Below are 25,641 nucleotides of genomic sequence, written 5' to 3'. Positions count from 1 at the left end.
CACTCTTTGGGCGTCAGTGGGTGCCCTAACTCTACCTCCCAGCGGACCTGCGCCTTGGTACGTTGCTTCCGCGGGCAGCGTAGAAGCATCGCGTAAAGCTCCGATATAAGTTTCCGGTCATCCTTCTTGCAAACCAGCCAACGTTCAAAGGCTGTAAGGGGTCGCGACATGAGTGCAACATTGGCTGGTTGGGTCACCCAATGTGCGACTTGCGCACGATAGAATGCGTCCTCCTTGTGCAACTGAAAGTACTCCGAACGTAATGTGTGAAATGGAATTAGCCCGTCCAGATCGAAGAGCGAGCCCACCCGCTTACATCCCTCCTCTCGCCAGCCATGGAAGATCGGGGATGCTCGGCCCGGCGGAAAGTCAGGATTATCCACTATGGGTGTCATCGGAGAAGGGAAGGACGTCCATCCCTTGCGCAACGCCAACTGATCCCAAGCTTTGAGTGTCGGAGAAGCCACTGGAGAAGAGTACAAACCCCACGCTCTATGTTTGCGCTGCAACCAGAGCTCCCGCCAGATATTACTTCCAGCCACCGACTGGTCCATAAAGTTCCAGTGTTTACTGGACAGGGGCCTATTCCACTCGACTATGTACCGAAGACAGGATGCCTGAAAGTAAGCAGTAAGTAACGGACCCCCCCCCCCCCCCGCGTCCTTCGGAGTAGTTGCCACAGTAAAGGCAAAGCGTGGCCTCTTATGATTCCATAAGAACTTGTTGAGGAGGCTTTGAAGTCTCCGCAACATGCCCGGCAGTGGGCTCAGAGGCAGCATCTGTAAAATATAAAGAATGCGGGGCAGCACCATCATTTTGATAGCGGCCAGCCTCCCGAACCATGCCAACCTAAGGCGGGACCAGTCCGCCAAGGTCTTAGCAATCTGTTCAGCCAGGATCGAGTAATTTAAGGAGAGTGTCTTAGGGAGGGTCGGGCCAGACAAGTGATACTGGAGCCACTGAAAAGGGAAGTCCCTCTGCAGGTCCGCCACATCAGCATCGGGAAACGAGATATTGAGAATTTGTGATTTGGAAAAATTGACTTTAAATCCTGCTGCGTTTTGAAAGGCCAAAAGTTCCACAGATAGACACCGCAGAGAGGGGTGGGGGTTAGTTAGAGCTAAAATGACGTCGTCCGCGTACAGACTGACTTTGTGGACATCTGTCCCGAACCGGAGCCCCGAAATATCGGCATGGGAGCGAACACGCTGGGCAAAAGGCTCCATATAGAGCGCATAGAGCAGCGGGGATAGGGGGCACCCCTGTCGCGTCCCCCTAGTGATAGAGAAGGCGCTGAATCGACACCCATTTATCCGCACCACTGCTGTTGGGCCTGCATAGAGGCACTGAATCCACCTCCGGAAATTGTCGCCAATCCCAAAGGCCGGTAGTACCTCGAACATGTAGCCCCAGTTGACGTGGTCGAATGCTTTCTCCGCGTTGATAGAAAGCAAGAAAGCTTGCGACCCGGAGCGGTGTACTGAGTCCAGCAGGTGGAGCAGCCTCTTAGTATTATCACCCCCCTGTCTAGTTGGTATAAACCCCGCCTAGTCAGGGTCAATCACTCCATCCATCAAAGGGCTGAGCCTCGCAGCCAACACCCCTGCAAATAATTTGCCGGCAATTTTGAGGAGTGAGATCGGCCTATAAGAGCCGCATTCCATAGGGTCTTTCCCCGGTTTGGGGTTGACCGTTATGGCCGCTTCAGTCATGGTGGGAGTGACCACCCCGGTGTCTGGGAAAGAATTAAAAAGGCGAGTTAGGAGAGGAGCCAGCTCCTGACAATATGTTTTGTAAAAAATAGCTGAGAACCTGTCCGGCCCGGGCGATTTAGCCAGTGTCAGCCACGCAATAGCCGAAATAACTTCCTCGACTCGTATCTCAGCATCCAGCATCTCAGCCAAGTCTCGATACAAAGGTGTAATACCCGGGATGCAAGATACTCCTGTATGCTCTCCGGGGCAATTCGCTCCTTCTGGTAGAGTGATTGATAAACGTGATGGAAGGTGTCTAGTTTGTCAGCGTCCGCGGTGTGAGTCTGTGCCAGACGATCCTTGATTGCGTGTATTGTGTGTGCTTGTGTTCGCGCACAAAGCCTATGTGCGAGCATCTTACCCCCTTTATCCCCGCAAAGAAAGAACTTATGCCGTAAGTGCAGTAGAACATGTGCCGCCCTGTCAAGATCAAGAGTTTGAGCATGCACCTTTTGGTTTCAAGCTCTCTCCATACCCGAGGCGTCCCCGTTCTCTCATGAATTGCCTCCAGACAGCGCACATCCCCCTCCAGTTCTTCTCGCTTCCCTGCGCAACTTAGCGTACGTTGCCAAGAGTGCTTTCAAATCGCCCCTCACCACCAATTTGAGTGATTCCCAGATCGAGGCAAGCGGAGTGTCCTCCACCCTATTTAGTGTCTCGCGGCTTCGCCACTACGGAGTCAGAATGGAGCATGGTATCTCGGAGGCACCAGCCAGCCGAAGGCAGCCGAGCACCGATAAGTGATATTTCCACGGAAAGGAACGCATGATCGGAGAGGGAGCGCGGTGTAATGTCTGCAGCAGATAGATGGGGTAAAAAGGAGGATGAGGCTAAGAAGTGATCGAAACGCGCATAGGTCTTTGAGCAGCAGAGTAGTAGGTATAATCGCGTTCTTGGAGATGCAGGACGCGCCACACATCATGCAGTCCCCCCTCCAAGAGCCACTGCTTCCAGTCCTGCGACCAAGCGCCTGTTTGACGGGATCGCTGCTCCGACCTATCTATGCCACCCTCCATGACAAGATTGAGGTCACCACCCACCAACACCAGCACATCTGGGGACGCAAGCACCTGAGCAAGGGCTGAACGCAGGAAGGCAACATTAGGGGCATAAATGGACCCTATAGTAAAGGTCCCACCCCCCCACTGCACCCGCACAGCCAGGCACCTTCCTCTGATGTCAACTACTTGGGACAGTACTTTACAATGCATACGGGCACTAAACAGTAACACAACCCCATTTTTCTTATTCGGGCCAGAAGACCAGAGCTGCAGGGGGAAACGCTTATCTCGCATGCGCCAGACATTCTTAGCAAGGAGATGCGTTTCTTGTAAGAGGCACACATCACTATCCGTACCCTCTAAAAGGGACAGGATCGCAGCACGTTTCACCGGATTACTGAGTCCCCTAACATTGAGACTCCCCAGTTTCAAAGACCAAGACATCTGTCATACATCAAAGGCACAGCGCTAAACCCCAGTACTATATCCAAACCAACATTGCATGACAAATACATTACAAACCTCCAAAGAATCCCCATCAGACGTCCTGCACGTGGATGTAGGACATTCAGCGGTCTACTCATAGCCCCCCGGAGCTGATGCGGAGCCCCCCAAACCCCCCAGACCTCCCTACCCAAATAAGAAAAAATACCCCAGCAACACAAGCCCCAACAGTGTAACCACAGGACCCAACAAGACAAGCAAAAGAAGTGAACGACAGTCCGTTAAACAGGCCCCAACAGCAAGGGAACATGGCTCCAACCAACCCATTACCCAGTTCCTGATACAGGACATTCCCCCATGTAAGGACACAAAAACATTACTCATCTAGATCCTGTGAACAGTCTCCTCCGGCACCAGCTATAGGCCCTGCAAGGGCCAAGCGAAAGATCCGGTCCTCATATACCCGCTGGGGCCTCCGTCACCAAAGCCACAGAAGCCACTGCTGCTCCTCTTTCCCGCAGGCTCACTGACAGGTCGGGTTTTGTCGCCCGCGCTGGCTTGCCAACCCTCTGCCACTCCGTGGAATGCAGCCGCTGTCTGTTGGGGGAGCCGCCGGCTTCAGTCAGGGTGGCGGGCCGATCCAGACCCAAAATGCCCTGTGCTGCTTCCAGCGACCGAACCTGGATCAGCTTGGGCTTCCGTTTGAAGATAAGCCTGAACGGGTGCCCCCACGAGTAGGGAACACCCTGCTCGCTCAGAAAGTTAGTGACAGGCTTAAAGTCTCTCCGTTTGACCAGAGTAGAGGCCGCAAGATCCTGAAACAGCATAGGGCGATGATCTCGAAATTGAAGGGGAGCAAGGTCACGCGCCTTTTGCAGAATCCGTTCCTTGAGCTGAAAATCGTGCACACACACTAATATATCAGGAGGAGGGGCCTTGGGTCCCCGCGGCAGGCTAACACGATGCACTCGGTCCATTTGAATCTCCTGCAGGTCCTCCTCGTTCAAGACGTGTCGAAAGAGAGCTTCTACATAATCCCGCAGGTCCGTTCCCTCGCCCTTCCATGGCACCACCCTGATCCGTATATTATTTGGTTCTGTTCTCCAAATCCTCGGTGTGGGCTTGTAGGTCCAAGTTTGGCTCCGTGAGACATATTACATCCTGTTGGAGCCGATGCACATCCTTCGCCGTCCCTAAATCATGTTCTCCAGTGTCGCGACGCGTTCCCCCACACTGTCCACATCCCGCTGCATCTCCCTCAGATCCGACGCAAGCTGGGAACGTAGTTCCGAGATGTCCTCCTTTATAGCAGCAAACAGTTCCATCATGAAAGCTTTGGTGGCTGGCGCATCGCTATCGTCGCGACGTGGGGACTTATCAGCAGCCGGCGAGGTCAGTTGTGGGGCGCTTTTCTGGGAGCTATCCTTCGGCAGCTTGTCTTTTTTAGGCCTGTTCGCCGCCATTTTGCCCCCCGCCTGTAACAATGGAGGGAGTGCAAGTCAATGTCCAATCACCCCCAGCTGCTTCGCTGTTACGGCGGGTTCACGGACCCAAGCGCCAGGAAAGACCGAGATGGCACGTCCCTCGGGCCCATATGGTCGCCCACAGGCAGCGGCAAACGTTCTCGCACCACACCAGGGCAGTCGGGGCCTCCCAGGCCGTCGTGGCCCCCCAATGGTAAAGGCCGGCTAAGGGAGGAGAGGCACAACGCCTGCCAAGCAGTCACACACTGCCGCCGCAGTCAACGGTACTACAGGCAGTCCTATGCGGGCATCAATCTTGCTCAAATTATGCTACCTTGCTCAGCTTCCCACAGTTGTCTCACGATGTTTGGCCCCAGCAAGCTATGCCATATGGGGCCGAGAGGTTTAAGGGCAGCAGCGCTCCACGTGCGCAAAGCCGGTGAACACTACTCAGAAGAGGGGCCCTCCACCTTCTACCAGCGCCACCAGGTAACTGCCCCTTTCTCCGGCCTCGGTCCCCACCGCAAGGAGCAGATCGGCAAGTGAGGGGGGGAAGGCAGGGAATCACACCCCTATCTCAGTCGGAGGGGCTGAGCTTCAGCGTCGCAGGCCCAGCCTCAGGCCCCAGAGGCCGCCGCTCCCGCCACTAGGCCGCTCCTGCACGTCCACCGGAGCACGGACCGAGCCGCCGGGTCCCTCTTGAGGCCGCACCCGCTCTCCTCACCTCAATGCTGTGCAGGACCGCTGCCTGCCGTGGTGCGGGTCGATGACGAGCCCTCACGCTGGCTCCGCTGCAAAACCCTCTGAATTGCCGCAGTAGCAGAGGAGCGGGCCTCACAAGCGCCTCTGTGCCCCAGCGCCCTTTGTGCCCGCCGACCCACGGGCCGAGATCAAATGCCCCGGGGGTCTGGGCTCTGATAATCATGCACGGCAGACTAGACCTGTGGGGTGGGGGGGGGGGGGGCGGTTCTTTCTCCACTTCGTAGCTGGGGCCCGTCTCTGCCAGTAACCGTAGGGGCCCCCACACCGCTGCCCGCTCACGGGCCCAGTCCAGGCCGCAGTTGCAATATCTAGGGGAAGGGCAGGGTCCCCCCGAGGCCCCAAAGCGCTGCCCGCCGATCCGCAGGCTGTTGCTGAGCTCCTTAGGCTGTCACCACAGTGGGAGGGGGGGGGGGGGGTTCCCCGCGCTCACTGCTCACCGCCGTAGGAACAGGTGCAGGCCTCGTTACGTCCGCCGAGCCGCGGACCGATTCATAGGCTGTTAGGCCTCCGCTCCCTCACATCTTCCAGTGGGCCGGACTCAGCCCGGCGCGGGTGCCCGGATCTTCGCAGGTCCCACTGACGCTTCCCACACAGCTCGTCTGCCCCGGGACCGGCTGCTCACAGCCCGGAATGCGACACTCCTCCGCTCCGCTCCCCCCGTGGCCGGTCAGGCTCCGGGGACTCCGAGGCCGCGTCTCTGCAGGAAGGCGGGTCGCTGTCAGCCCGCACCAAGATAGTAGCACCGCTGGAGTCAGGACAGTCAGGGGACTCCCGTGCGCCCGTTGGCAGCGTGGATGGGCACCAGGTAGGGCGAGAAACAAAGCTTTATGTCAGGCGGCGCCAGAGGGACTGTAATTCACGTCCTACACCGCCGCCATCTTGGCCACGCCCCCTCATTTAGTGACTTTAAAGGTTCACTCTGACAAAGGCTGTGATTATTCCTCACCCACCCAAAATAATAATCCAATGTTTTAAACTTGCCCACTGAAATCCTGGGCCAAATAAAAAAAAAAAAAACCAATATCTCCAACAGCTTGGCCAGCAACAGGCCTCTATTACTAGTGCCACACCGACCCACAAACTTGTGCCAGAGTCTGCCGTAAATAGACTGTGTAGAAGAATGCCTGGCCACAAGGATGACATCCATTACTTTCAGAGCGTGATCGAAATGAGTCATCTGCCACCGCACTATCTCTATGCCTGGAGGTGTGTAGACTGCGCAAACTCTGGACAAGACCGTGGCTGGCTGTTGCCACAGAAGATCCTCCCAAATTGGCAGCCATATGGAGGACAGATGCTCATGTCTAAGTTTGGGGTACTATACTCTCCCGGCCAGTCGGGATCTACTACTATGACTTGGGATAGGTCATTCCGGATCTTCTTCGGTAGTTGAGGTAGCAGCACAAAGGCCTAAAAGAGTCCTGTGCCCTACTCCAGGCAGAATGAGTCGAAGAGAGACTTCTTGGGAACTCCAGCATGCAAAAGTATGGACATTGCGACTTCTTGGCAGTGGCGAAGAGTTCTTCCCATTGTTGGAAGGCACACTGCCCCAAGTCCAGAAGTAACTGCCATCCAACCCTGTGACTCTTTCAGAAATAATTGCCATTCAAGATCAGCTAGGCATCACCGATTCCGTTCCTCCACGCTAATGTTTAAAGAGCCTGCCTCATGATGTATGATCAGGGAAATACCCTGATAAGTCAGCCACTTCCAGAGGTTCAGTCTACCTACCATAGAGCCAAGGTCCCCACTCCACTCTCCTTGTTTAAGTACCACTTGGCAGGGTTGTGGTCTGTGAAGTCTTGTCGCAGCCTCCCCTAGATTGCCATCAGGTAGGCTTTCAATGCCAAGCGAATGGGCAGCAACTCCAACAAGTTTATGTGGAGACGGGTCCCTGCCAGAGACCAGTCTTCTGATTTCCACACCTCCCAGAGGACCTCCCCAACACAACTATGAACACCAATGGGTCACTGCTAAGGCCAAAGGGGGGGTTAGCAAACTGAATGCCCACGTCCCGCTTGAACTGCAAGTAGTGCCTGTGGGCCATCAGGACAAGCATCTGGAAATAACAGACTTCAAGTCTAGAGCTACTATCCAGTCTTGTGGATCCAGGCCAGACAAAACCTAGGCCAGCATGAGCATTCTGAATTTGTCATTCCACAGGAAGAAACTGAGAGGTTGGAGAACTAAAATAGGAGAGAGGTTGGAGAACTAAAATAGGAAAGAGGCCTCAATCTGTTTTCAGCATCAGGAAATAGCTGGAGTAACAGCCAGTACCTATTTCTGAGTCCGGGACTCGCTTATTGGCTTCTTTTGCCAAAAGAGCCCACACTTCCTGCAGTGAAATGGAAATGTGCACCTCCAAAAGTCCATCGGATGCAGCAGGTCAAAAACTAATAGCAGGATGTAGCCCACTTAACTATCTACAGGACCCACCTGTTAGATGTTATGGCCTGCCACCAGGGCAGAAAATGATTGATGTGGCCTCTCACGGGGTGGTTGTGTGCCACTAGGAGCAAGCTAAAGCAGGTTGGAGGCTACAGCAGACAGGGCAGGGGATAGTGAGGTTTGATGTTACTGCGGGCCTCAATACTGTGTGCAGGGTCTCCTACCTTGACCTTGAAAGGACTGGAGTGTCTGCTATTCGGAAGGCGGGCCCTGGCGTGGTCACAAAAGGACCATAACTGTGTGGATACTGCCATAAGAGTGTGGAGAGACCAAGGGAGTGTGGTGTGGCTCTGCTCTCTAGGGCGCAATATGCCATCTTGCCAAATGGGCAAGACCTGTCAAAAGGTATATCCATGAGTGATCCCTGGATTTAAACAGAGAGCCTGTGGATCTCCTACATCCGTCGAGCGCCAGCACCATGATAGTCCCGACTGATCTGCCCAAAAAGTAGTCCAGGCCAGACCGTTTGACATATCTGGGCATGTTCGGGCCATTCTAAATGGTCTGTGCTCTGTTGGGCAGAATTCCCCTGGGATTGCTGGCAAGGTCTACAACACCATACCACAGAAAGCTTGGGAGTATCTATCCAGCAAACAGCTGGAGTTGACTGATCTAAGGTCAACGCAAGCAGATGACAACATGCACTTCCCGAATTACTCATCTTTGTTTCCCGGAGGATCATAGGGAAACTGTTTCGGTTAATCATGCTAGTGGACGCCTGAACCACCATACTCAGGAGTACATTGTTGTGTGGAAAAAGGAGAACCACCCAGGGAAGGTCTGTGGTATTGTACTACCCGTCTATGTACAAGTGTACAGGAACAAGGTTTAGCTCTGGTTCCCATGAGAGTGTAATTCAGGGCTTAGTTTCATGGCAGTTAATGCTCACGTGAAGTCTACCCAGACTGCAAAACTTCAGTGAGGCCATTAGTTTTCACTTCAGCAGACGACAACTCTAAGTTCAGGACTTCACCTGCTCATCTGTTGACCACAGTAAATTAGGCTGACTCTTATGTTGCAGGACGAGCAGAAGAACCCACCTCTGTGTCAGGGGAAGTGTCCAATCCCACTTGGCCTCTTGTAGGTTCAAACAAGAAATGTCATCACCATATTGTGGGGAAATTCATCCCTCCATCTTCTCCAAAGACTATCTGAATTTGCTCTGAATCTGATCCAAATGGTTGTTGGAGCGCTGAAGGGTCGCTCTTAAGCAGAGATACCGTTTTGTCTGAATGAGAGAGAACTGGGACCAGTCGCATCAAAACTATTCCACTACGTGCCTTTGACCGAGACTGATTTGGTTCAGAGTTGAACAGGACAATAGGAACAGCTTCAGGACCAGTGTGGATGAGTCAGGAATTGGCATGGACTGTGGTACCTGTAGGAAAGTAGGATCTGCTTCTTATGGTTACCCCCACTTTTTTCTTGATGTTACACTGTTTTGACTAGTCTGACTGGGATCCTGCTAATCAGGACCCCAGTCTATCTGCTTTCTCCCTAAAACGTTATGCATGTACTAGGTACACTCCAGATTGGATTCTGGGGTACCCTTGTCAGTCCTTAGTATATGGTACCCATGTACCCAGGGCATAGGTACCCCAGAGGCCTCCCATGGGCTGAAGCATGCATTATGCCACCCATAAAAGGCAATGCAAAATGGAACTACAGGTCTGCCATTGCAGACTGTGTAAACTGGTTACTTTAGAAATAGGTTTACTACATCTATATGTCACTACACTTAAAACGTATAAGTCACCCCTACTGCAGGCTGGAACAATCCTGAAGGCAGGGTGCTGGGTTTTACATGAGAGGGTGCCCCTGCATGAGCATAGCCCCTCTGCAGGCTTCAGGAGACCATTCTCCCGGGTTGCCTGTGACTCAGCCAGACATATAGGTGGAGGTGCATTATAACCTCGCTGTAAATGCTAGCTCGAAAACGGCTGCAACAAAACATGTCGTGTTTGGTATCGAACACCTTGGAATCATACCTCCACACCGGTAACAGGTAACCGGTGTGGTGGGTAGAATTCACCCTTCTGAAGCAAGCTTCGTGGGGTCACTGTTCTTTCCTTTGCCAGCCTTCTCAACCCGGGCAACACAAAATGGTTGCTGCAGACCAGAGACACATTTCTGCCCTCCTGCTGCTGAGCCAAGCTCGAGCAGAAGAAGGCAGGACAATAGGCATCCTGTCACAGGGAGGTTTGTCCACCTCCCAGACAGGATTTAGTGTATTGGGGCTGGGTGAGTGCACTTCCAAAGTGCCTGGAAGTCTGCACGAGGGGTACAATTGGTGTTCCTGTGCAAAGTCCAGCTCAAACCAGTTCTGGGAGCCATTGGCTCCTGCTCTGGAGTGAAACTGGACAAAGAACATGGGAGTATCCTCCCCATTGTCCAGACCCTCCCCTAGGAGGTTCCCCTGAATCTGTCCAACCCTCTCCCGTGGGTACTTAACCTTATATTTTATGTAGACAAGAATTTGGAACTAGAAACCACTGACCTTCAACCGACTGGACAGTCTGGACTTCGACAAGGCCTGACTTAGTCTCCCTCTCTGTCCATAGCTTCGTCTGTGCCCTTGCACCATACAGGCTCTGTGCAGAACCTGACAACTGAAGAATCTCCTTTGAGGTGAAGGAGTCACTCCCCTGCAGTTGCAGGCACTGTAACTCAACTGACCGGTCAGCTGATTCAGAGCTCCTGCGGACTACGAAGGTTCCAGCAACACAGGAGGTGGGCTCCAAAGTTCCTGGAGGTCAAGCTGCCCTCTCACAGAGTTAGAGGCCAGTACCCCTCATGGGGACCACCTAACCCGAAACCCTGTGCACCGCGTACGTTTGCAAGTGCATATGCTTGTTGGTGATTCCAGAGCTTGTGCATTGGACTCCATGTAGTCCTGACGCTGAGCCGTATTTGCACCAAAGAATTCCGCCCTCCTCGTAGCGAGTGCTCCGTGAGCTGGTACTTTGTGATCTTGCTCGAGGTCCCCTCACGACTCTTAGTCATTCGGCCTATGGGTCCTCCTGAGGGTCATCTTGAATTATGTTGGGCTTTCCTGGTTGCTTCAGACGTGCCCTGACTCCCCATTGCTAGGTGAGTCCCCTGGACCGTGCTGGTACACACCGTAACCTGCTTGACATTCCTGTGTTGGTGCTCCAGAGGGACACCGACCCCTCAGCACTCTATATCCTTCGTGGGACAGCTCGCATCTGGCTCCTGGTCGTCGTCTCCTGGTCCTCGTGGCTGCAGAGTCAAACATCCCTTCTTCGCACCTGAAGCACCCGACATCGGTGGCCATTCGTTCCATGAGCACCTGGTCACCCTGAAGTGACCCAGACTCAGTCCCCTCTGCTTTCAGGTTCCTTTCATCACGAATCCACCCTTGGATTCCAATGGACACTTTCTACCTTCCCGGCACCAGCTCTTCTTTGCAACCCTCCATTGAAAACAACAGTGGTTTCCGACACCATGCCAGACCTATGCATCCGGCTCTCCTTGGCTAGGTAACTCGGGTACTCCGGTATCCACGGATGGGGTGGCTCTCCAACCTCCTAAGTTCCAAAGGGTTTTCCTCTAAGTCCACCGAGCAGGGTCCCTAACCTATAAAGCTGTACCCGTGACTTCTCCATAGAATTGTACAGAGCACGCGGTCAGTCGTGTTTCCATATTGCACCCGTCCTCCTTGGGGTCCCGGTTTACTCACCTTGGGTCGTTCCTCGGGGTCCCAGAGATTCTACGTGTTCTAGACACTGTCTCAACTCCAGTCGTGGTTCTTATACCATTACTTTAGTATATGGTATGGTCTCCCCTGGAGCCGAGTGTGTACTGTGCTACTTACAACTGTTTCTTTCTTAAAGTATTGTGTGCTTTGTGTTGTATCCTCGTGTAGAAGATACTAGAGAGTGTTATATACATAAATACATATTTGTATAGTTACTGTGTAGTTCTCCTTTCATTTAGTTAATACTAAAGGTGCTATTCTGGTACAACAAGCTGCTTTACAATCCTTCAAGATTAAGCCTGAAGGCTGCTCTCCACAGCTCCCACTAGGATAGCTTTCTAAAGGTTATCTTTGACCTCATACATCATAAGGGTTGTTTGGACTGGTGCAAGGTGCGCCCACTTTTATTAGTGGACAGCATATACCAGGCCAAATTCTCACAGTACCTGAAGAGGAATTAGCCCGAGATGTCAGAGGAAAACCCAAATGAGTTCAAGTGGTACGAGTGTCCAGAAGATGGATTAACCAGTGATAACCCAACAGGAGGCCACAACGGATCTGAGACCAAGGTGTGCCAGAGGTAGTCGGCTGGGGACCAAAGATGGGCAAGATTGCATTCTTGAAAACCTCAATCTATTGCAATGTCACCAACTGCCCCTAGAATTTGAGGTGCATGATAAGCAGCTGCAGAATCAGCACCTGGGCAGGTGACCAGAACCAAGATAGAAGAGCACCTTGATGTCCTCCGAACCTCTCAGAGGGAAAGTGGCAAAAATGAGAGGAGTCCTGCTCGGTCTTCTTACTTACATCTCTTCTTACACTTCAACTTACCCAAAGACTTAGACCATGGTGAACATTTGTTGCGGAAGCAGTCCTGAGAATGGTAACTGATCTACAGCCATGATTTCGAACAGGGCTTAGGGAATTCAGCAATGTGAAGCTTGACTTCACAATTGCGCAGTGCCTTAGGATACCTAAAGTCATACTCCTCACATAACTTAGAGTTGTGGACTGAAATCTAACACCGGATACACCTCATGGGGTTATAACAGACATCTGCTTGAGACAGTCCACACAAGAATTAAAAATGTGGTTTTAGGAGGGGACATGTTTCTTCAAACACTGGAAAAAAACATGTTTTCAGAGGGAAAAAAAAACTATTCACTGAAGACAAAAAGTAGGAGCTAGCCTCCGATGCACATATGAAGATACAGAAAGAAAGGAACTGACGTCAGTGAGCTTGGGTGTTACTTACATGTGGCTCCAGACGTCACTTATGGGGCAAACCGAGGTTGCTGTAGAACCACACGACAACACCTACCGGTGGACAAGGGCAATGCTGAAAGATTTTCCAGATTAAGTCTGGTGCCTAGCGTTATTTTAAAGGTGAGGAATCTCCAGGTCCATCAGAATGGCACAAATTGGATGACGTGTTTTCGGAATGACAATATATATTGCTAGAAACATTTGCTCCACCAGTAGCACAAATGCATTCACTACATTCCCACAAGAGCTCCTAGCACAAGCCTATATCTATCTGCCCTTCCGAAGATGCATCCCACAGTGTTGACTATAGAAAATGTTAAACCATTGAGCTGTGATGTCCATTGGGAGTCAGAAGAAGCTGGGAGGGGACCTAGGCGCACAGACTGATGATCACTGAAAAAGTTGGCGGAAAGCAGACCAGGGAGATGGAGTAGTTTCTGTCCTGTAACTCCAGTTCTGTAGTAGGGGTATCTCTGTTATAGTCATAATCTAGTGAATAGTCCCGCTCATGTGCGAGGACCCCGGCAATCAAAAATAATCTCTTAAATTGTCAAAAAATTGCAGAACTGCAAAGACACTTAAGAGAAAATTTAAAGACAAATAATGCAGCCTATATCCACAGGCTACACTGTCCAGTACTTCAACTAGAAAATTCCACCAAAAATCCACAAACAGCAAAGCCTGTCCAGATTTCCCTTGCTTTTACTGCAAACCTCTCAGAAATGATAGAGAGGAAGGCATGGACAGACAAGCTCCATAGGCTGCCATTATGTGGCTTAAATAGGATACTGTGCCTTTAAGAGAACCTTCCAGAACTTTCTCCCAGTATCCCAGAATGCATAGCAGGTCCAACTTACTTTCAGTTCTTTTTGAAGGTGTAACACGCCAGACCTGTCGCATTCCTTAAAGGAACATTTCTCTCCACCGGGGAGGCGGGAGGGCGCTTATGACTATAACAGAGATACCCCTACTACAGAACTGGAGTTACAGGACAGAAACTACTCCTTCTGTAGTAGGGGATCTCTGTGTATAGTCATAATCTAGTGAATAGAATGGCAAGCCCATCCCCACACCAAAGCGGCGGTGGAGAAAAGAGAATTAACACCACTATTGTGCGAACAGATTCCGCAGCGAAGCCGGTCCAACCTGAGCGTCTGCCCTGGCATCAGTGTCCAGGCAGTAATGCTTAGCAAAGGTATGAACCGACTTCCAAGTGGCCGCCTTGCAGATTTCTGCAATCGGAACATTACGGAGCAAGGCTGTCGTGGCAGCTTTGCCCCTGGTGGAATGAGCCTTAGGCTTACCTCCTACGGTCTTATTAGCTTTTTGGTAACATAGCTGTATGCAGGACACAATCCACCTAGAGATAGACTGCTTAGAGGTCGCAAGACCCGTCCTGACTGATCCATAATTGATAAACAATTGGTCAGACCTACGAATATCTTTGGTCTTATCCAGATAAAATTTCAATACCCTCCTAACATCCAGGGAATGTAACGACCTTTCCGCTGGAGACGAAGGATTCTGAAAAAACGTAGGCAAAGTTGTGGTCTGGTTAACATGAAAATCAGAAATAACCTTGGGAAGAAATTTTGGGTCAGTACGCATAACAACCTTAGCAGCATGAAATACAGTATAAGGTTCTTGGCAACACAACGCCTGAATTTCACTCACCCTGCGGGCCGATGTAATGGCCACGAGGAACGCCGCCTTCCAGGACAGGTGCTGCAACGAAGCCTTATGAATAGGTTCAAACGGTTCCTTCATCAATCTGGACAGCACCACATTCAATTCCCATGAAGGCGAAGGAAGCCTGACAGGAGGGAACACTTTCTTCAAGCCTTCCAAAAAGTCTTTGATCACAGGGATCTGGAAGAAGGAAGTCTGTGAAGGGCATTTCCTGTAGGCAGTCAAAGCAGCAAGATGAACCTTAATCGAATGAACATTAATGCCAGACTGCGCCAACTGAAGAAGATAAGGAAGGATGACATCTTGCTTACATGTCGTCGGGTCATAGCTCTTGGACTTGCACCAGATACAAAACCTCATCCACTTGTACGCATAAGAAGTCCTAGTGGAAGGTCTCTTAGACTCCTTCAGTATGTCCATACAATCTGCAGGAAGATTCAAATGGCCATATTGCACTATTTCAGGAGCCATGCTGCCAAACTCAAAGACGAGAGGTTGGGGTGCAACATCAGCCCCCCCGAACTTCGTGAGAAGGTCCGGCCTGCATGGCAGCCGCATGTGAGGAAGGAGAGACCGGTGAAGCAGGTCCGTGAACCACCACTGTCTGGGCCATTCCGGGGCAATCAATATCATCCGCGCCCTGGACTGAGACAGCTTGATGAGAACCGTTGGAATCAGGGGAATGGGTGGAAAAGCGTACAGAAAGCTGTTCGACCAGTTGATCCATAACGCGTTCCCCAGCGTCCCCGGCTGGTAGTACCTGGAGGTGAAGTCTCGGCATTTGCTGTTTTCGGCGGTGGCGAACAGATCTACGTCTGGAGTCCCCCACCTTGCGAAGACTTCTCCTAGCCCTTCGTCGTTTATGACCCATTCGTGGTTTTCCTGAATCAGTCTGCTCAGGGCGTCTGCCTGAACATTCTGCACACCTGGCAGATGGGTAGCCGTTATCGTCAGTCCTCGAGCCAGAAGCCAGTGCCAGATCGCCTGCGCCTCCTGCGACAGGATGCGCGATCTCGAGCCCCCCTGCTTGTTGAGGTAATACATCGTGGTCGTATTGTCCGTCTGTACAAGCAGAGAGTCGGTCTGGAGGGACGGGTGAAAGGCCTTCAGTGCCAAGTGAACAGCTCTGAGTTCCAGGAAATTGATGTGGTAAGTGGACTCCATCGGGGACCACGTCCCTTGAATCTGTAGGTCTCCGGAGTGCGCTCCCCATCCCTGGAGAGAAGCATCCGTCACGATAGTCTGCTTGGGAATGTCCTTGTGGAAGGGAACCCCTCTGAGGAGATTCTCCGCCGAACACCACCACTTCAGAGACTGAATAGCATGCAGAGACAGTCGTATCTTGTTGTCCCAAGATCCTCTCCTCTGATCCCACTGATCCTCCAAGCACTCCTGCAGAGGTCTCATGTGCAGCCGCGCATGCGGCGTCAGGAAGATGCAAGAGGCCATCGATCCCAGTAGAGAAGACACCGTCCTCACTGTCGTGGGCGGAGAGGCCATAAGAGCCTGAGCCTTCCGAAGCAGTGATAACCGTCGCTCTTCCGAAGGAGACACGCTTGCCGACAGCGTATCAATGAAGGCCCCCAAGTACTGAATGCACTGGACCGGAGTCGGGACAGACTTGGACATGTTGATGTGCAACCCCAGCTTGTTCATTAAAACGCACGTCTTCTGGAAGTGTGCTTGCGCTTCCGTGAAGGAGGAGGCCTTGATCAACCAGTCGTCCAGGTACGGGTAGACAAACACCTTGTTCTTCCTTAGGTGTGCGGCTACCACTGCCATGCACTTTGAGAATGTCCTCGGCGCAGACTTCAGTCCGAATGGCAGTACTGTGTATTGATAGTGATTGGCGCCGACTTGGAACCGCAGGAACTTCCTGTGTTTGTGTGTAATGGGCACATGGAAGTACGCATCCTGGAGGTCTATGGCACACAGCCAGTCTCCCCGTTGCAGCTGAGGATAAATCTGATGCAACGACAGCATGCGAAACTTTTCTCTGCGAATCCATTTGTTTGCTTGCCGCAAATCCAGAATGGGCCTGAACTCGTTCTTGTCCTTTTTTCGAACCAGAAAGAACCTGGAGTACAGACCTCTTCCCCTTTGAGACAGAGGTACGTCTTCTATCGCCCTTTTCCTTAACAGGATAATCGGTCTCCGCCTGGAGCTCTCGCAGTTGATACTGTGAGCCGACCGGAGGAATCGATGGAGGCGGGCTGGTGAATCGAAGACTGTATCCATTGCAAACAATATTCAGCACCCACTTGTCCTGAGTAATTTTTCTCCACTCTGCCAGAAAAGATTGGATGCTTCCCCCCACCGGAGCGGGTAACAGTTGTAGGGGAAGTAAGTGCTCAGGGCCTAGACCCGGCCTGGCCCTTAGTCGCTGGTGCCGACCGATGGCCGCCTCTGCCTCTCTGGCGCTTCTGGAATGGTCTCCTGAACTGCTGCTGTTGTTGTTGCTGCTGTTGTCCAGAAGACTGGCCACGCCCTCTGCCTTGACCACCGAACCGGCGTTGGAACGGACGGTACGTCTTCTTGGTCTCCTTGGGTTTCTCCAAACCCACCGCTGTGAGCGTTTCAGCTTCCGCCTTCATGCGGGCCATTTCATCATCAGCGTGCTTCCCGAACAGGGTTTCACCAGAGAATGGCAGATTGGCAACCCTCTGCTGAGCGTCCGGTTTCAGAGACGTAAGGCGGAGCCATGCATGTCGTCGCTGGTTTATTCCGTGGCAGAAACCATGCGTCGCCAGAAGAGAAGAGTCGGCTGCAGCGCTGATGACTTGATTCGCCACCAACATTCCTTCGTTAAGCACCTCCTGGAAGTCTTCCCACTTGTCCCACGGAAGGAGCTCCACGAATTGTTGAAGGTATTCCCAGAGGGCTCTGTCATACCGACCCAGCAAGGCAGTGGCACTAGCTGCCTTCATGGAGGTCGCCGAGGTCCCACAAACTCTCCTCCCAGGTGAATCTAACCACCTAGATTCCTTATCTCTCGGAACTGTGGAGGAAGGCGTGGTGGCATGCTGTATGCGCGCCGCCGTCACAATCACCGAGTCTGGAGGGGGCTCCAGCCTTAGAAAGGCCGGGTCCGAGTCCGGAGCCCGGTACTTCTTCTGCAGTCTGGAAGGTGCCGCCTTAGTCACCGCCGGAGTGAGGAAAAGATCCAGGGCCGGTTCTTCCAGGCCCGGCACCAGTGGTAGTAACGGCCGAGACAAATGCTTCTGATGGAGCGTCTCGAAGATGACCGAAGTCTTTGGAGTGGGCACCGTCAAAGTAATGCCCAATTTCGCCGCACCCCGTAACAGCACGTCCTGGAAGGACACCAGATCGTCGACCGGTGACACCCTCGTGTCCGGCGAATCTGACGTCGAGTGTTTCTTCCTCAACGACGATCGTCGCCCCCTCGACGACGAGCGGTCAGACCTCGACGGCGAGCGTCGACTCTTTGTCCTCGATGACCGTTTCCTCACGGTCCTCGACGCCAAGGATCCCCTCGACGTCGAACTGGTCGACGGCGACCGGCGGTGTCGCTTCGACGGCGAGCGCCGGTGTCTTCGTCGACGGCGATGCCTCGACTTCGTCGACGGTGACTTCGACGGCGGCCTAGCCAGGCCTCTCGACGTCGATCTTCCACGCTGTCTCGACCCGGAGCCCCGGGGAGAAGGGGAACACACCGTCGTCAGCCCTCTCGACGTCGTCGTCGATGCTATCGACGTCGACGGAGACCGGGACCTTTTGCTGGTCTTCCTGTCTCTGGGGAGCCCCCCCGAGGCCTCAGCAGGGGCAGAGGGAGCCTTCCCAGCCTGCCCAGACCCACCTGCAGCCTGCAGTCGCCTCTCTTCCAGGCCTTGGAGCCTAATCTTCTGCCTTTCCCTCAGGGTCCTTGCAGAAAAGGCCTGGCAGATGTCACAATCTTCAGGGACATGTTCCTCAGGCAGGCAAAGAATGCAGACGTCGTGTGGATCAGTCTTGGCCTTCTTCCTTCCACATGCTGGACACTTGTCGAATAAAGCAGGCATTTTAGATCCCTAAAAGCCTGAACAAACACACAGAAGTGAAAAGGAAACACCAAGAATCAAATGAGAACACTTTTAAATCCAAAAAGTGCAAAAAAAATCCAATAAACCCTTGAAAAAGGGAGAGCTCAATGCACAGGGTCCTGTAAGCAGGAGCCGGAAAAAAGAACTGGAAGTAAGTTGGACCTGCTATGCATTCTGGGATACTGGGAGAAAGTTCTGGAAAGTTCTCTTAAAGGCACAGTATCCTATTTAAGCCACATAATGGCAGCCTATGGGGCTTGTCTGTCCATGCCTTCCTCTCTATCATTTCTGAGAGGTTTTGCAGTAAAAGCAAGGAAAATCTGGACAGGCTTTGCTGTTTGTGGATTTTTGGTGGAATTTTCTAGTTGAAGTACTGGACAGTGTAGCCTGTGGATATAGGCTGCATTATTTGTCTTTAAATTTTCTCTTAAGTGTCTTTGCAGTTCTGCAATTTTTGGACAACATAAGAGATTATTTTTGATTGCCGGGGTCCTCGCACATGGGCGGGACTATTCACTAGATTATGACTATACACAGAGATCCCCTACTACAGAAATCAGCGAACAGCATACAGAGGACAGTACATTACAAATTCCTAGACTGGTCTATCCCACGCCTAAAACATTTTACGGATAGGGGTTTGTGACAAGATGCCATCTGCCAACAATGGGGGTGAGGGGAGAGGGTGTAGGACACACATTCATAGACTTTATGCACCTGCATTGGCACTGTCCAGCTGGAGTCATAACGGGATAGCCATATTCAGTAATCTATTGGATAGGACAGCCCTAGAGATAAAACATTCTCCATTGATGGCACTATTGAGCTTCAGACATGAAATACCAAAAAAGGTTAGGAAATATAGAAAAATAGCCTTAGTCCTACCCAAAAGACAAGTCGCATGCACTGGGGACAGGACCCTATCTCTACCATCGAGTGCAGGGTAAGCAGCATGATCTAAAGTAATGTTCAATCAAAACCACTACCAAACAATTTGAGACCTAAAAGCATATGGGATCTACTTCATGCATCCCTATTATAGAGGGGACATACACTGGCTGATCTCCCAGGTCAGGAGGTTATGGGCGGAACTGGATATGTGTGTTTTCTTTGATATGCACTCACTGGGTGGGTGGAAGCCGCTGTCTCTCAATACTATAGGAACAGCGGCGGCTCCTCCGCTAAGGCAGAGAAGCGTTGCCCCACTGCTACAACTGAAAGCTCAATACAAAAAAAAATGATAACTCTCGGTTATCATTTTATTTTTTTAATTGAGCTTGCAGTTGAAGCGGCGAGGCTGGGCTACACGCATCACAGGGATGAATGGTGGTGGCACCTTAAGTGTGCATGTAGGTTTGGCCAGCCCTCTAGGTCTGTCTACACCTATATGCAAACTTTCGAACTTGGCATGTTCTCCACCCAGGCTGCATTACAACCTGGATGAAGAACATGCCCAGGCTCCCATTCCCTGTCTGAGCACCGAACCAAAGCACTCAGACCAATCACAATGCTGCTTTGCAGCGCTGTGAGTGGCTGGGAGCCTGGGTGCTTGGTTCCCTTGTGGAGGAAAGGTGGCGGCTGGTGACCGGCGCAACGAGTAGGTAAGTTTCTTTATGTCTATCCCCACGACCCCTGCGCCCCGCCACCGTTCCCCACCAGCCGCTAATGTATAGGAAATGCACCAGCCGATTCAAAAAATGTGCTGTAGGCAACTGTACAAATATAGAGTATGCGTGAGGCACATCTGGTAAAAAAACGTATGGTTTACTAGTTGATATACATTCTGCCCTAAACATTCCAAAACAATGCATAAAATGTTTTTGGGCAAAAACATGATTTCTGCATCTATACAGAATGTATTGAGTTTAGAGAAAACGGTCTTTCCACTAAAGATGAATATTATTTAAAAATATTAAATAATATTTTTTTGTTTTTATACTAGTGGGCATCCATTTTATGATGTCCCCACTGGTAAAAATGTTGGCCATAGCACAATGGTGGTAATTCCTGGCAATTTCAGGGCATCTGTAACACAATGCAGGAATAATGCTGGTAATTTCTGGTGTTTTGAGGGCGTCCATGATATCTTGCACTGGTACAATACTAGACCTTATTGGATGACGGCCATTCTTAACATGTGAACATTTACAGCACAGTGGTGCCCACCAATGGTATAATAGCTGCCCTCGCAGTACAACTGTAATTTTTGCTTTATTGTGGACACCCACAGCACAAGGCTGCGCAGTGCTGGCCTAATGACCCTGGCAAAATGGTGGCAATTCTATGTCTACTGTGGTCATCCATAGCCAAATGGTGAATCTGAGAGTATAGTGTTAATTCTTGACATATTGTGGGCATCCTGTGCCTAATGGTAGTAATTAAAGTCCAATTGTGGGCATTCAAAACACACAATTCTGCAATAATTGCCACTGCATTATGGTGGCAATTAATATCAAGTTACACATTATAATTATGGCACCCAGGCTTCATGATAGCAATTTCTCAATTACTGTGGCCAGCCCTGGTACAATCATACCAAAGCACACATAAAAATAATTTTGAATTCAACAAAGTTCAAGTAGGCTCATAGAAGAGAGGAAGTAGTGCAGCTGAATCTACAGAAAGTTCTGTAAATATAGATGTTACTATATCCCATTTCATTTGTGCTCATTTTAATAAGTTAAAGATTTCCAACTCAGCCCAGTCATTAATCAAACCAGTCACCTGCAAGTTGCACTCTGATCATTGTAACAGGTCCATCGGTCCATTTTTTTTTTAACATTATCTACAATCTCTCTGAGACCACTTTCTACTTTCCATTCTGCAAGAGTATTTTGAATGTGAACTTGAGATAATAAATAAAAGATTATTCGGAAAGAAAGTGGAGCCAAATTAAGGAACTGGAAAGCCTGGTGGAGACGGGTTACATCAGATGGGGATTGTAAATTGTTCTTTTTGGGCAATGTTGTGTGGCAGTGCATCAGGATGGTAGTTCTACTATTCCGAGCCACATTCTGTAAAAGGTCAGTTTGGCTTCCCTCCAATTTCTTGACGTAGTTACCTCTCTGAAGAGCGCCCCATAAAAGGTTACTGTGTAGAAGCAGTCAACGGTCCTCATGGAAATGTCCAGGTCCATAACCAGCCTCTTCTGTTCCTCGGTGTTTACTGTTGCCCGGATTCTCTGAAAATAGAAGAATCCACAGTGAGACTAGATGGAAATTGATGGATCCTTAGCACAGCAGCGCATAATTATCATAGTCTACAAGAATGTCGCTACTGAACAGAGCTGGTCTTCTCCACTGAGGCTGTGGACATCCTAGAAGATATTCAAACCAGCAGGCCTGGATGTCTTCACTATATTGGCATTAAGGGACATCTCTATGCATATTTTGAAGGTAATTACAAATAAGCATGGTTGATCTTCCAAGTTTAATCTATGAAATTTCAGTACATTAATATCTCAACGGTTTTGCAAGCAATCATTCACTTATATGGACTATGTTCCAGCGTGAGCATGCACACACAAAAATGCATATCAGTTCAACAGAACTCAAACAGGGAGGGGTGAGTTATACTAAGCAGTGATTGGAAGGGGAATCTGAGATTTATCCACAGCAACACTAATCCAAGCATTAATGTTGGGAACCTAATTTTAGCCACATATTCATATTTAACAAGGCTGCTCCATTCAAAAGTGGCCTCCAAACCCACCTATTACATGAAACTAACACGGTCAGTGACTCTTCCAGGGGAACAAAGCAGTACATTTTAAAACAGTTCAGCAGACACCCTGAAGTAAGTCATTGAGGCAGTTTAAGAAGTATAAAGTAAAAAAATCTCTGCACTGTTTTCAAAACAAAGTTAGACCGTAAATGAAAGCACAAAACCCTGATTTACAAAGATTTGTAAGAGTAGGTCATATTTGCTCTTGTAGTCTCCTGGTGTACATCTGATTTACAGCTATGAGCAAGGAGTGCTCCTGGGGTGGAGGATTAAGCCAGGAGTACTACAAAAGCAAGTCAGAGCAGACTCTTTATAAAGCGGTCCCTCTGAGGCTCTTTTTCCCAAATGATATATGCTGCCCAATGCTGAGATCGATTAAGAAACAGTGAGCGACCCAAGAAACCCTTGAGGGCTTGGGTAATTAAATAGAAGGGTAAAGGTGCCGTCAAGGGAATTTGTTTAAGTAACACTTAGTGATTCAAACCAACTTAGTAGGATTAGTGAAAAATCCTCTTGTGAATTTAATTCATCCACAGTAAATTAGCTAACATAAATAATTATACACAAAACATGAAAAACAAGCACAAAGGTGTATTGAAAAAAGAATTTATCAAAATAGTGAATGGTCAATAGTTTGATATACAGATAAAGTTCATTCAGAAATAATTAGGTTTGCAGGTAAATAACAAATTAATTGGAAAATAACTCAACAAAACCTAAATACACCTATCTAAAATCAATATAGAATAAAACAAAAGATAGATGAGGTGGAGGTCGACGTTTCGGTCTCCTAAATGATACTTTGTGAGACCATCTTCAGGACAGAAGTCATATGTAAGCTGTATAAAAGACCAGCGTAATCTGAAATATAAATATTTACATATCCATAATTAATATGTACACATTTATAACACCTTTGTGGACAAACAAGTGACAGTGACTAAAGACATGACTATACAAACATAAAGAATGTGTAAATGGTCCTAAGTCTCATTACACAAATATTTTTTTTTAACTCTTCATCATAACAACCCATTGAATATGGTCATATGGAGGGTATTAGAAATTCACATGTAACATATTTTTCAGAATTATATCCTAACAGCCCCAGCAACTAAATTAAGCCTGAATGGGAATTCACATTTCCATGAGTCAATAGCTGAAAGTACAATTTATCACAAACCATTTTAACGTTTCGTTGAAATTCCTTTCTATACAAAACAACATTGCATTTGGCACAGTTCATATCTGGCAACACAAGTTGAGGCAAGAGATAGCAGTTATATGATTGATCTAGGTTCATATTTCGATCCAGGGGTCACATTTCAGTTTATTAGCTTAATGCAGGATACATTTCTCGCAGCCATAATGCGGATGTCTTAATAGCAAATAGACAATTTACCTCAATTAGACTGGTGTTAACCTTTTGGTGGTTTAAATGAGCCTTCTGAGTGGAGGCGATTGATTCTTTGCCGCTCCTAAATAGGAACCGTGTAATTAATAAAAAAATGGACCTTAGGATAGCTGACAGACATAATAATGTAACCGTCACATAATATCTAATATTGAGGCAACCTGTAGTTCACATTTTTATCAGGTAAGGGTCATGGAAATTATCATCAAGCAACCGTATTTAAAAAAGATAAGACCCATATTTGGAAACAATAACTGAGTGATAGATTAATCGTCAGACAGTCATTTTAACGTTAGTTCAACGTAAAAATACGAGACATACCTATTGTTTTATGTAGAGTAACGTCGTGGTACGTTTAGTTGCAATTTTGAGTTTCTAGTCATGCACGAATCGTGAATATCGAAGTCAAACGTCAAAAATCTACAAAGTGGAGTCCAAATTTAAAGGCAGTGAGAATATAACCGATGTTTAGGTTCACATGCCACATGGTTGAAGTAAACGGGAAACATACCTATCACTTTATGTTAGAGGACTACCCAATTAATCATCCAATGCGGTTTTCACCAGCAGTTGTAGAAATTGTTTGACTTCGATATTCACGATTCGTGCATGACTAGAAACTCAAAATTGCAACTAAACGTACCACGACGTTACTCTACATAAAACAATAGGTATGTCTCGTATTTTTACGTTGAACTAACGTTAAAATGACTGTCTGACGATTAATCTATCACTCAGTTATTGTTTCCAAATATGGGTCTTATCTTTTTTAAATACGGTTGCTTGATGATAATTTCCATGACCCTTACCTGATAAAAATGTGAACTACAGGTTGCCTCAATATTAGATATTATGTGACGGTTACATTATTATGTCTGTCAGCTATCCTAAGGTCCATTTTTTGATTAATTACACGGTTCCTATTTAGGAGCGGCAAAGAATCAATCGCCTCCACTCAGAAGGCTCATTTAAACCACCAAAAGGTTAACACCAGTCTAATTGAGGTAAATTGTCTATTTCCTATTAAGACATCCGCACTTATTTAATTTATGGCTGCGAGAAATGTATCCTGCATTAAGCTAATAAACTGAAATGTGACCCCTGGATCGAAATATGAACCTAGATCAATCATATAACTGCTATCTCTTGCCTCAACTTATGTGTTGCCAGATATGAACTGTGCCAAATGCAATGTTGTTTTGTATAGAAAGGAATTCCAACGAAACGTTAAAATGGTTTGTGATAAATTGTACTTTCAACTATTGACTCATGGAAATGTGAATTCCCATTCAGGCTTAATTTAGTTGCTGGGGCTGTTAGGATATAATTCTGAAAAATATGTTACATGTGAATTTCTAATACCCTCCTTATGACCATATTCAATGGGTTGTTATGATGAAGAGTTTTAAAAAAATATTTGTGTAATGAGACTTAGGACCATTTACACATTCTTTATGTTTGTATAGTCATGTCTTTAGTCACTGTCACTTGTTTGTCCACAAAGGTGTTATAAATTTGTACATATTAATTATGGATATGTAATTGTAAATATTTATATTTCAGATTACGCTGGTCTTTTATACAGCTTACATATGACTTCTGTCCTGAAGATGGTCTCACAAAGTATCATTTAGGAGACCGAAACGTCGACCTCCACCTCATCTATCTTTTGTTTTATTCTATATTGATTTTAGATAGGTGTATTTAGGTTTTGTTGAGTTATTTTCGAATTAATTTGTTATTTACCTGCAAACCTAATTATTTCTGAATGAACTTTATCTGTATATCAAACTATTGACCATTCACTATTTTGATAAATTCTTTTTTCAATACACCTTTGTGCTTGTTTTTCATGTTTTGTGTATAATTATTTATGTTAGCTAATTTACTGTGGATGAATTAAATTCACAAGAGGATTT

At 48.7% G+C, this 25,641-nt stretch overlaps 1 protein-coding gene across 4 annotated transcripts in view; it reads right to left on the bottom strand.

Annotated features, from left to right (window-relative positions):
• Window positions 1-25,641, bottom strand: part of MAP2K3 (mitogen-activated protein kinase kinase 3) — a 470,125-nt gene that overhangs the window by 131,737 nt on the left and 312,747 nt on the right. For all 4 annotated transcript variants that reach the window (XM_078665238.1, XM_078665237.1, XM_078665239.1 and 1 more), the window contains one exon: window positions 21,647-21,766. In XM_078665238.1, coding sequence (XP_078521364.1) covers window positions 21,647-21,766 — 120 coding nt within the window. The remainder of the gene's footprint in view (window positions 1-21,646; window positions 21,767-25,641) is intronic.

This window comes from Lissotriton helveticus, chromosome 10 (assembly GCF_964261635.1).
Source record: "Lissotriton helveticus chromosome 10, aLisHel1.1, whole genome shotgun sequence".
NCBI lineage: Eukaryota > Metazoa > Chordata > Amphibia > Caudata > Salamandridae > Lissotriton > Lissotriton helveticus.
The sequence above is the reverse complement of the archived record's forward strand: the minus strand, read 5'-3'. Positions and strand labels throughout refer to the sequence as shown.